This window comes from Microtus ochrogaster, chromosome X (genome assembly GCF_000317375.1).
Source record: "Microtus ochrogaster isolate Prairie Vole_2 chromosome X, MicOch1.0, whole genome shotgun sequence".
Lineage (NCBI taxonomy): Eukaryota > Metazoa > Chordata > Mammalia > Rodentia > Cricetidae > Microtus > Microtus ochrogaster.
In genome coordinates, this window is record NC_022026.1 from 44,585,496 (window position 1) to 44,598,065 (window position 12,570).

At 42.0% G+C, this 12,570-nt stretch overlaps 1 protein-coding gene across 2 annotated transcripts in view; it reads left to right on the forward strand.

The window, feature by feature from the left end:
• The window catches only part of Mospd2 (motile sperm domain containing 2), a 44,620-nt gene extending 33,192 nt beyond the window's left edge, over window positions 1–11,428 (forward strand). The window contains exons 11-15 of one of the 2 annotated variants that reach the window (XM_013350610.2): window positions 1,359–1,455; window positions 2,404–2,500; window positions 3,287–3,416; window positions 7,861–7,963; window positions 10,472–11,428. In XM_013350610.2, coding sequence (XP_013206064.1) covers window positions 1,359–1,455; window positions 2,404–2,500; window positions 3,287–3,416; window positions 7,861–7,963; window positions 10,472–10,513 — 469 coding nt within the window. In that variant the 3' untranslated portion in view covers window positions 10,514–11,428. Of the gene's footprint in view, window positions 1–1,358; window positions 1,456–2,403; window positions 2,501–3,286; window positions 3,417–7,860; window positions 7,964–8,838 lie in introns of both variants that reach the window. The other variant, XM_005358749.3, reaches the window with a different exon arrangement.
• Window positions 11,429–12,570: the final 1,142 nt, after the last annotated feature.

The window sequence follows — 12,570 nt, forward strand, 5'->3', positions numbered from 1 at the left end:
ACTAGCTCTTGTAGACCAGGCTGGTCTTGAACTCACAGAGATCCGTCTGCCTCTGCCTCCCGAGTGCTGGGATTAAAGGCGTGTGCCACCACCGCCCGGTGGTCTCCTAAAAGAATTAAGCAATCCTGTGTGTTTGTTGTCTTGCCCAAAGGTGGGCAAGCTCGTTCTTTTTTTTTTTTTTTTTTGGTTCAAGTTTTGCTTTATTGATAGAGTTTTAATCGGGCAAGCTCATTCTTAACCACAGGTCTTCTCTAGACTAATGAATATCCTTGGTGTGAAGACATTTCTTGTGTAACAGAGCAGATAGAAATATAGCTCCATCTGGGCTTACCAAATGCATGCCTTCAATTCCAGAAGTTTTAAGAGACAAGAGGCTTACTGGGTGGTGGTGGCACATGCGTTTAATCCCAGCACTCAGGGGGTAGAGGCAGGAGGATCTCTGTGAGATTAAGGCAAGCCTGGTCTACAAGAGCTAGTTCCAGGACAGACTCCAAAGCTACAGAGAAACCCTGTTTCAAAAAAGAGACAAGAGGCTCACACTTGGAACCTAGCCTGGGCTACCTAAAGAGTCTCAAAACTTTAAAATACATACACACAGGCACACTTAGGGTTATTTTTAAAAAGTCACTTAAGCTATTCAGTTTTCAATTTAAAGAAAAAACACTATTCCAAATGTCCTTCCTGTAATTTTGAGGCACCTGATACAGTTTGGCTAATGTTAAACTATACAATTTTTCTGGAGAATTGAATCTTTTCATTTTAGGTTATAGATATTGCAGTAGCAGTAATAGCATTCTTGGAAGCTTGAGGCTTCCTAGTTTTACCAGTTTAAGTGCCCTCCCGTTGCTACACCAAATTACTCAGAATAGCCATTGTGTAGTAAGAAATTATTCTGTTACATAAATATATCCCTAATGATGATTCTGCGAGATTATATTCTTCTTGTTGGTCTAAAAAGGCTGCTCAAGACTAATGTGTTTGTAGTTAGGAAGAGCTGAAGCAGCACCGGGGTCTGGCCTTTTTCTTTTATTATAATCCACAACCTCCCAGAGAGCTTACACAGATCCACCTTAGATTGTGTTGATTATAGGATTAATTCAGCGTCTTCAGAATTCTTCTGTTCCTGCCTGTTTTCCTTCTGGCCTTAGGGAAAACCATAGTGTTTCCTAGCATGCATAGCATCAGGAAGTTTAAAGTACAAAATTATATTAGGTAACTGTTTTTGTAGGTCCTCTTGTATAAGGAAGTCTCTTCATACAAATGAGCATAAACTATCAGCCAAACAGTTTTTCCAGACTAAGGATTATAATGCTATTTAGTCTGAGTACTACAAATGCCTTATTTGTTTATCCACCTAGCCCTGCCGAAGAATTATATTTTGGAAGCATGGAATCTGGAGAGAAGAAAACTCTAATAGTGTTGACAAATGTCACGAAAAATATAGTGGCCTTTAAGGTAAAAAAAAAAACAAACAAACAATTTAAAGCCATAATAAATTATGAGGGTGAGATAATGGCAAGTGATTTGGGGCATATACTTATGGGAAGAGTAGAAGTCAGACAATAAACAACTGTGTGTAAAGTACCCGGCTGGTGCCCTGTTTTTATTTCTAGTACTATGAACCCTGTCCTATTCCCTTCTAGTAAGGCTTATAGTGAGCACAGTCTCCTACACTTCGTATTTGCTGATCCACGAGGGTCCAATAGAAACTACATTCCAGGTTCTATGAAATGTGAGGGCAAAGACACTTTCAATTTGACTGTTTTATCCTTCAATGTTGGAAAGCAGATGTTTCATCTAATGAAGGTTTCCTGGGGACTGCACATACATGTGCACATATATGCTTACATACAAGAGAAAAGCTAGGGCCAGGTGTGGAGGTGCATGCCTTTAATCCCAGATCATGAGAGGCAGAGGTAGGTGGATCTCTATGAGTGTATGGCTAGCCTAGCCAACATAGCCAGCTTCAGGCCAGCAATGGCTACAAAGTAACACCCTGTTTCAAAGAAAGAAAGAGAGAGAGAGAGAGAGAGAGAGAGAGAGAGAGAGAGGAGAGAGAGAGAGAGGGGAAGGCCAAGTGTCAGTAGGATTTTAAAGTAGGTTTTAAATAACTCGGGGTGTTTTTATCTTATCGGTGAAGACAAATAGCATTCTCCATGCAACAACCAAGGTGGATGCATAGACTTCACTCATTGTCTATTAGCTGCTCTTTTGTTTGTTTTGAGACTGGGTTTCTCTGTGTAACAGTTCTGGCTGTCCTGGAACTAGCTCTTGTAAACCAAGCTGGTCTCGAACTCACAGAGATCCGCCTGTCTATACTCCGGAGTGCAGCTGCTCTTTTTTTAAGTCATTCTTAAACAATTTCTCTAAAGCAGCGTGAGGTTATGTGCTGTTTCTGAACAGGTGCGCACTACTGCCCCAGAGAAGTACAGAGTCAAGCCAAGCAACAGCAGCTGCGACCCTGGAGCTTCAGTTGATATCATCGTTTCTCCACATGGAGGTGAGCTGCCTTGCCTTCTTTTTCTCTGCATGTATTCTTAATGCCTCATGTTCAGAAGTAGTTGGCCAATATATAATGGACTCCACAGGGCTTTCTGTATGCTTTTATTTGGCTGCAGTTTGGTCAGTTTTTGGTTGGTTGCTTGTTTGTTTTGGGTGGTGCTTTATTTTGTTTTCTTGGGTGGAGGGTTATTGTTGTTATTGGATTTTCCTTTGTTTTTTAAGAAAGAACTTATAGTTGGATGCGTATGAAGGTACATTTGTACCGAAATCTCGGTGGAGACCTCCAACTGCCGTGCACTGCTCCCCTGTGTCTGCACTCTGTGCACTGGCACCCAGTTCCCGAGCTTCGGGCAAGGGGCTGGAGGTTAAAATACACAAACACAGACAGAGTGACAACGACACGGGTCATCCTTGAATTCCCCAAGAATGCCCCCTTTATTGTGTTCAGGAGCAGATTATATAGAGATACCCTCGCCCCAGCCAAACCCACCAGAAACCACTCTCCTGTCATCAGGAACTCCTGAAGGTCTTGTGCTCAGAGCAGCTGTAGGCACTCAGATCAGGGGATTACAAGAAATTCAGGATCTGGGGTCTCACTGCTCCCAACACGTATGGAGGATCTGTAAGGACTTAGGGTGGGGAAGAATATGATCAAAATATATTTAAGTTTAACTTTTTTTAAATAATAAAATTATTAATTAAGAATCATCATAATGCCTTAAACCATATATCTAGCCCGCTGACAGTTGGTGTTCATATGTTACACTACTCTTGTGGAATGCAGGCTTAAGAGTCTCTGCCCAAGACCGGTTTCTGATAATGGCTGCTGAAATGGAGCAGTCCTCTGGCACTGGGCCAGCAGAATTGACCCAGTTCTGGAAAGAAGTTCCAAGAAGCAAAGTGATGGAGCACAGGTAAGCGCTTTTACTCACAGCCTTTCAAATGTGACGGAGGACTCAAAATCAGAAATTCCTTCCTGGGGTGGAGGGCACTGTCCTTTCCTTACAGCTGTCAGATTCTTGGAGTACCTGGACTGTTGAATTAAGAGCAGCGGAGCTGCGTCCCCCTGCGTCCCCAGCACCCGGCCGCCCGCATGGCCAGCTTAGCTTATGCCCCGAAATAATTACACGGAAACTGTATTCTTTTAAACACTGCCTGACCCATTAGTTCCAGCCTCTTATTGGCTAGCTCTTACATATTGATCTAACCCATTTCTATTATTCTGTGTGGCCCACAAGCTGGCTTACCAGGAATGATCTTAACCTGCGTCTGTCTGCAGTGGGAGAACCATGGCGACTCACTGACTCAGCTTCTTTCTCCCAGCATCCTATTCTGTTTTCTCCGCCTACTTAAGGGCTGGCCTATGAAATGGGCCTAGGCAGTTTCTTTACTCCTTTACAGTCAAAAATTTTAAAGAAAGCACAATAATACAAAGAATCCAGAATTTCTTTGAATTTTCCATTTTTACGTGGCTTATTTTTCTTTATTTCTCTTAATCTATAACTATCTGTACTCTGTCTCTTTAAAAACTTTTTTTTTTTTTTTTTAAACCATCAACTTTATTCTCTATTTTTTTTTCTTCTCTCTCTCAAGCCTACGTACATTCATCCAACAGTGTGGTCTTTTATGTCTGAATCTGTTTTATTGTGAATCTGTAACATTTTTTTACTATCCAGGAGCATTTCTTAAAATGTTAAGCAGTTTTTAAAAACTTAAGTTGCACCATGTATAAGTAATACGGTACCGCCTGTGTCCTGCCCAGTCTAAATTTAACTGCGCTGTTATCACAGTAATTCCTGCCTGAGGTCAGCACATTTCAGCATGGAGCAGCTGCTCCTGACTCAGATCTACTTGGTGCCTGAGCTGAGCACAGTTCCAGGCATACAGCAAGTCCACATTGGCGCTGCAGTCAGCAGTTTAATTCTGAGACTGAGCGTGCAGCATAGAAACTCTTTTCATCCAAGTTACAGCAAAATCTGACACGCAGAGCACTGCGCAGTCTGAAAACACGTCTCTGTCGGCAGGAATCCGCCATGCTCTTCCGCCTGCCTGCCTAAGTCTGCCCAGGTGCAGGCGGGAGCGCTGAGCCATCAGCACAGTCTCTGAGCACTCTCCTTTCGATCCCAAGCGGGAACACAAACATCCAGTCCCATAAAATCCATTGAAATGCTTTAAAGCCAGAGTTTGCATTGGCGGCACAGTCCCAAGAAGCCGCGCTTTAAAATGACACAGCGTTTTTTCTGCTGCTGCTGCCGAATCAGAAAATCTCTTTACAGCACGCCACCAACAAACAGCAAAAATCTGTATTAAACTCTCTCTCCCTTATTTTTAAGCCTTCTCAGGTTTTTAAGTGGATTTAGTCCATCACGTCGGGCGCCACTCTGTTGAATTAAGAGCGGCAGAGCTGCGTCCCCTGCACCCTGCTGCCCACATGGCTAGATTAGCTTATGTCCCGAAATAATTACACGGAAACTGTATTCTTTTAAACACTGCCTGGCCCCAATATCTTATTGGCTAGCTCTTACATATTGATCTAACCCATTTCTATTATTCTATGTAGTCCACGAGCCGGCTTACCAGGAATGATCTTAACCTGCGTCTGTCTGGCGTGGGAGAACCATGGTGACTCACTGACTCAACTTCTTTCTCCCAGCATCCTGTTCTGTTTTCTCCGCCTACCTAAGGGTTGGCCTATGAAATGGGCCTAGGCAGTTTCTTTATTAATAAGAAATCATTCCCACATCACTGGACTGAAAGCGGGATGCGGCCCAGGACTGGCCAGTTGACAGGGGCACATCTCTAACCCTCAAGTCCACCGTATCAGAAAGTTGCTGCGTAGACTGTGGGCCGCATTGTCTGAAGCAGTGAGAAGTCAAAGGGAAAGGCAAGACGTGGAGGGCCACGGGGAAATCCTAGTTGAGATGCATTGGCGCATGCCCGTGCTGGTGTGCTCTGGAACCACTCCGAGGATTCAGTCACTCTGTTCCCACATGAAGTAACACAGCAGATAAACGATTGGAAAAGCTGCCCAAAGAGACATAGATACAGTATCCTATTTAAAATAGAGTGAGCACAAGTGTACACAGTTGTACACTTGTGTAACAGCCATATGCCCCTGTATGTCATCTGTGACAAATGTCTTTAAATATATATGGGAAAGTAAAGGAAGCAAGAAAAGACTGCTTTCTACTTTGCTTTGCTTTATTCCTTTTTAAAATAAAGTTATAATTTATTTAAGTGACATCAGTTTTACGCCCCCCCCCCATGTACCTAAAGACATTTGCCCACACCCAGAGACATCTTTATTTTTCACAACTCAGGGGTGGGGTACAGTGGGCATCTAGCAAATGCTCCTAAGCCTCCTACAATGCATTTGAGGGACACTATTCCCCCAAAATCATGAGCCCCCCCAACCAGTAGCACTGAGGTAGGAAACCCTGGTTTATGGAGTAGTTGAGGATAGTCTCTCTGCTGACACATTGACTCGGACATGAAGGAAATGAAAGAGGAAGTAATATCGTGACTCACTGTAACTGCACAAAAAGCTTTGTGGTGGCAGGCAAAGCAAGTTTCAAGAAAAAGAAATGTGCTTGGCTTACATGAAAAATAGCAAGGAGGTCTATTTGCCTTAACTGGGGGGAAGGTGTAGCCAAGAGACAGCTAGCAGAGAGCTAGATCATTGCTTATGAGGAGTATTGAATTGGGCCCAGCCAAGAGGCGTATTCCATGAACAAAGGATAGCTCTTATCAGCTCATTAAAACTCGTGGAAGAAAGTGTGTTGCAGAGAAATAAATAGCAGTACTAAGTACTGTCATGCGGATAAAGAAAGATGAGGAATTGGTGCTGCCCACTGATGGTCACATTATTAAAGGTACTGATGACCTTCAAGAGCACTTTTAGGATGCAGGAACCACAGAACCAGAGCCCGAGCTGAAGAGATGGATGGGGACAACTGGGCTAGACTAGAGGTGTGGCAGACTACAGAGCAACTATGAAGTTGATGAAGGGATCTTTGGCTTCTTCTGTTGTAGGTTTCTCTTTGTTTGGGGTAGTGGTTTGTTTTTGTATTGTATAGGGGATGCATGTTGGCTTAGGGAGTTGTTTGTTTGTTTAGACAGGGTGTCATTGTATAGCCAAGCATTAGCCTCAAACTTGTAACAATTCTCCTGGCTCAGCCTTTTAAGTATTGACCTTGCAAGTGCTCTCTGCTATGCCCAGCCTGTCTTGAGGTTTTAACCATGAGAAATTTGAGCACTGTTTAAATCAACAGGCTGGAGGAGATATCTCACTACTACAGGGCTTACCTCACATGTTCCATCCCATACACAACCAAACAAACAAACACAAAAATGAGGGACATGGCAGGCAATAGAGACCTATAATCCCAACACAGAGTACTTGCAGGTTGCAGCAGGAAAATCAAAAGTTTGAGGCTAACATGAACTACATAGGGAAACCATGTTACAAAGAAGGGGGGAAAAGCTAACAAAAACCACTGGAGAAGTTGATATAGGGCTGACTGTGCAAAAGTACCACCTGCTTGTCACAAAATAATACTTATATTTTCAAATTATATCATAAGAACAAACACTGCCTTCTGTCAAGCTTTGTTTGTTTTGGTTTAGTTTGGTTTGTTCTGCTCATGAAACAGGGCTTTGCTTTGTACTCCCGGGGTGACCTGGGCCTCAAGAGCTTTTTGTTTTTGTTTAAAAGCATGGGAAATTTTTGAAAGGTTAAGAAGGAGTGACACAAAAGAATTCGAGATTAATTCAGAGTGCTTATAAAATACTCAAAATGAAGGGGTTTGTTAAATATAAGTTGCTTTACAGCCTTTGCTTTGGCTTTTACCAGTTCCTAATGGCTACCTTCTCCAGAGCTCTCTTGAGAGAATCTCTGTTCCCACCTAGAAGGTGGGAGGGATCCTAGTGGTTTGCTGCTAAAAGCTCAAGTAAAGCACCATCCTCCTTTCTAGACACTGAAAGATAAGTGGGGTAAATTCTACTGAACAACATAGAAAAAAGCTTTCTATTGCATCCCGTGGGGCAGTGGGCAGTGTACACAGTCTCTTGTTCTTTATACACATTTGGTAGCTAAAGGAGACTGAGGGTTAAGCTCCGTGGTTTAGAAGCAAGCACAAAGCCCCAGCTTTCATTTCCCCTGGAGAATAAAAGACCTTGGAAGATAATAGATAAGCATAGACTGAGCTGCTTGTTGAATTGTGCTTACGGAGAGGCGTGAAACCTTGTACCTCCGGTACACAAGCACCTGCATTTACCCCTGCATTCCCTGTTCTACTTTCAGAAAAAAAAATGTTTGCTAAAACTTTGAAGAAGTTATGTTGCCTTTGCATTTCCTAGGTTACGATGCCATACTGTTGAGAGCAGCAAACCGAACACTCTCACACTGAAAGACAGTGCTTCTAACATGTCAGATAAAACCAGCGAAGATCTATATCTGCAAGTAAGTGTGCTTTCTCCTTGCCTAAAAATATCGCCAGTGGTCATCAGCACCAGAAGGCCGTCTGTGCTCCCCTAATGGAAGGGAGTCTTTTAGCAGAGACACAGTGAAAGTTTGCTGTTTGCTCTCTAGCCCTCTCTTTTCTTCTTCCTCGTTTTGGTTTTGTTTCTCTTGTGGGGTTTAGGGTTTGTTTGTTGTTCGTTGGGGTTTCTGTGTTTTTGCTGTTGGAGACAAAGACTCACCTTGAACCCAGTCTGGCCTGAAACTTATAATCATTCTGCCTCAGCCTTCCAAGTGCTAGAGCTGCAGGTGTGAGCCACCACTCCTGGCTTGGAAGCACCCTCTTCTCTGTGAAGAGGCTAGTTAGAAATGGTAAGCCACGAGCTGCATTCAGACGGCCACAAGCATTTAAAGACTCTGGTAATTTTACTGTGGCATCGGGGCCAAGTAGTAAAGCACATGGTGCTTTGGTGACGTACAAAAGAGTTCCATTTTGTCACCAACTAGTGTGTTTCAATCGGAAAGAAACAAAGGGGCTTTGCGTCTATAACTCAGTGGTGGAATTCTTACTTGCTATGGCAGTGCTATAGTGTGATGCCCACACGAAAGAGCAACCAAATAGATATAAATAGTTCAAAGGTATCTGAACCTCCAGGAAGTGATTACTCTGTTCCTGTTTCAACTAGGAAATGGGACTTGTCAGAGTAGAGCAAGAAGGACCTATATGTCCACCAGACTTTACATTGGATGCCTTCTCAGAGTAGATGGGCCCCATCCCTTCAGTGTTTGGAGTTCTGATAGTCCAGTTTGGCATGCTCCTGATTAATGATTGTTTCGTTGATGTCAATCTTTCGTCCCTTTTTTTTCTTCCCATTTAGCTCAATCGTTTACTAGAAAGCAATAGGAAACTTGAAGACCAACTCCAGCGCTCTCTCTGGTTCCAGCAGCTGCTGCTTGCCTTAACAGTGGTCTTGCTTGCTTTTGTTGTTTCTTTCTTTTATTCGTTATACAGTTAAAGAAGTGGTGCTTGGTCAGAAACGTAACTCCTTTAGACATTATCTGGAGAAGGTATACAGACCGCACTCAAACTTCTCCACCCACCTTCTAGAACTACTGTACATCTGGGCTTCCTAAAAGGAAATATGTAGCACATAGCAGGGTGCCTGGCTTGAAACTAAGTTGTTTGGATAGAGAAATGTTCAAGGCATTGATTATTAGAGACTGTAGCTAGTTAGAAAACTAAGTAAAGGCATATGCAGTGTGTAAATCAATAGCTTCAACATAATTTATTTTTTCTTTTCCATTTGAATGCGTTCAAAGCAAAGTTTGTCATGTAAATGCACAAGCTGGGCTGAAAAGTCTATGTAACATGCTTTGTTGTCGCCAAAAGATGTAATCTGCTTTTTTTTTAAAATACAGAATTACTAGCTGAGCTGACTTACTAGCTTTTCTATACTATGTATGTAAAATATGTATATTGAAAAGGAGACCTACTTAAGCAGAGTAATTTATGTAACCATGACTTTGTAACTTTGAGAACTACTTCCAGATGATAGTCAATATTCTTTTTGGAATGTAAAGGTATTTAATGCCAAACCACTTTAGCCTTTGTTTCTCAGCGTCGCTGAGCAGCCTGCCTCTTATTAATCTGGGCTCTTCACTGATCACTTTGGTTTTGACACAATATGGAAAGCTACATGTGGTTGAATTTTCATAGATTTCTGGTAGCCATGCCCAGAAGGAAAGTCTCCAAAACAGCCCCCTTTCTCGTCAGTTCTATGCAGTTTCATGCCATTCACTGTGTTTGAACAGTGAACCTTTGCCTGGTTTAGTATAAGGGCCTACTCTTCCATTGTCCCATCTTCACCTTCATTTCAGGGCAAAGGAGTCTCCTCTGTGGACCACAAATTATGCCTTGTTCACCCTCACTTTTCCATGAGAGAAAGGCATTAGGTAACGTTGTTGAAACTCTGCTTGTTTTAGCTGATCATTAGTCTAACTAACCTTAGGTTCAAAATGATCCTTGTTAAAATTGTTGGTGAGAAGGAAACGCTGAAAAGACTGGAGTATCCGTGTGTGCAATTATAAAAAGAGGCTCAGAGAATGGGAGCCACCACTCCCAATGGGCTCTCTGGACCACTTTGATACTCTGCCTTCGGTACATTCATCTGACTGCTAAATCCCTACCGAGATACACCTTGCAGAAGCAGAGGCTGATGCAATTAGTTTGTGTTGTCATTAGCATGACCAGTTTCAGTTGCTTTAGGTTCAAATGTACATCTGTTTTGATGAAAGAAAAGTAGTCTGCCTAGCAAATGAATGTTTAGCCATGTTTGGAGATTTAGGATTCTCAGGAGTAGAGTTGGGGGCTCTCAACTTGAAGAAATTGATTCCAACACTGATTTTGGAGGAGTGATGGAACAGAGCTTCTGAAAAAGTCAGCTGAGGAAATAAAACCTTAAAAGGACACTAGTGTGATACTCTGTCTTAACTTGGGTTTTTCTGTTTCAGTTTGCCACTTCCAGATGTGGAACAGACTGCAGTCCACACTAAGTCCTGTGCACAGTGTCTATGCCCCTGTATGTCCACAGAGACTTCCCACTGTGCTGGGAATCTTCCCAAGTGGTAGATTCGGGGCCTTAATACTCTCATTCCAAAGTATTTGTCTGTGCTTTTCATTCCTCATAAAGAAATGAGGAATCAATTAGCCAAGATGAGGAATATAATTGTCCTAACAGTGTCCCTTCAATGTTGACCCACTAAACACCCTTCCTTGCTTAATGTCTGGTCAGTTGAATTTAGTAACATACCTTGTTGGCATTCATTGTAGTGTAACATACATGAATGTAACATATATACATTGTTACATCACTCCTCAAAACTGTGTGGTAAATGTGACTAAACAGAACTGCGGAAAATTAACCATAATGTCGAAGGCATCTAAACTTTTCTGCCAATCTTAATTAGTCTATATATTTGCATTTTATTGGTTCTGGCTTAATTTAATTGAATCATATTTGCATGATTATTTTTGGTATTCTGATCAATACTTTTATCTTTAATCATGCCATTGCTTTCTTGTGATCAAATTGCCAGAGATTTTCATTTTGATTTTTGTTTTCACTTGGGAATGGAAATTAATACATTTTCCATGAAAACATTAATAAAAGATCATTAGCTTGATCTGTAAGTCGCCTAAAATGCAATTGCTGGTAAGCCTAGTCTCAAATTTCATAAAACCATAACTTTTTATATCTTGCCACTAATTTTGACTGGATTTAATAGCACTTTATTGTATAATTATAAAAAATATATTCCTAGAATTGTTGCCAGTGTAATTTCTCTAATGTTCTGGTGCTTTTCATATATTTTCAGTATTTTTATTACTATATTGGTATTTTCTTTGTATGAATTGATCAAAAGAACATGTTTTCTATTTTAATATGTTTTAGAAAATAATTACATTTATGAAATAAATATCATCAGGAAAAACTTTTGTCTCTAATTGAGAAATCATTTTGTCTTAAAAAAAAATCAGTGTTCAGACCAGACCATCTCTGCCCTTTTAAAGATCATTAGAATTTCATTTGGATCACCTTTGCATTTTTATAAGGACCCTACTTTGGGCTTCCAAAAGTGACTACCATGTCAAGAACCCCTGTCCTTGAGTGTGTCCAGTTTCTCCTTTGTCCCTGTGTCTAGTTAAGGCTGCACAGAAGTGCAGTTTTTGACATTAAACTCAAGGCTTTGGCTTGAGACTCTGGAACCACCTAAGTCTGGACTGCCCCATGTACCCTCTTGCGTCCTGGTACCCACATACCCTTGTGCTTGACAGGTGATTGGCACAAGGAGAGCTCAAGCTGGTGACAGAAGCTAATAATTTCTGTCCCCTCACTATTCGAAGACATAACTTTTTCAGAAAGCAGCCCCCCTCCATAAAAATCAAATGAATAACTGATCCTCCTCCATTGAGATGCAGAGATACAGAATCAGATTAGGAACAGGGCCCATGTGATAAAAGAAAGAGAGACTTGCAAAGACAGAACATTAACCTGCAGATTAAGTATCAACCTGGGACTGGGTGATCCTTCCTAAAGGAAGATTTTCTTGGCAGCACGTTTCTCGGGGTAATTCTCTGCGTAGGGAAGGGTCAATGACAGCAAGCTGCTTTTTCTCCCTGCATTTTTCACCACCCACTGGAAGGTTCCTGACCTCACTGGTAACATGGGCCCTCCCAACACACAGGGTGTTTCCTTCCTCCAGAACCCAAAGGAACTGGCTGGAATTTTTCCCACTTGTTCCATCTGAGACAGTGGTTAGGCAGACTGCCCGTGTCCTGGTCACCTCCCTTCATATCTGGGGCAAGGTAAACCATGTGTACTTTCTCCCTTTGGGGTGATTCTAGCTTAGACATGATAGGGGTGAGAGTGAGGAAATAATGTATTTAACCTGTCTACTGAGGCTGGCCTCCCTCTGCCTTAGAACTGTTATAGCTGAATATCCTGAACACTGCACCTTACTGAGAGCCAAGTATCAGTTCTTCAAATTTCCCTGCTTGGTATTCCTACCTCTGCCCTGGCACCCCAGTATAATCACCCATCAGATCTTTT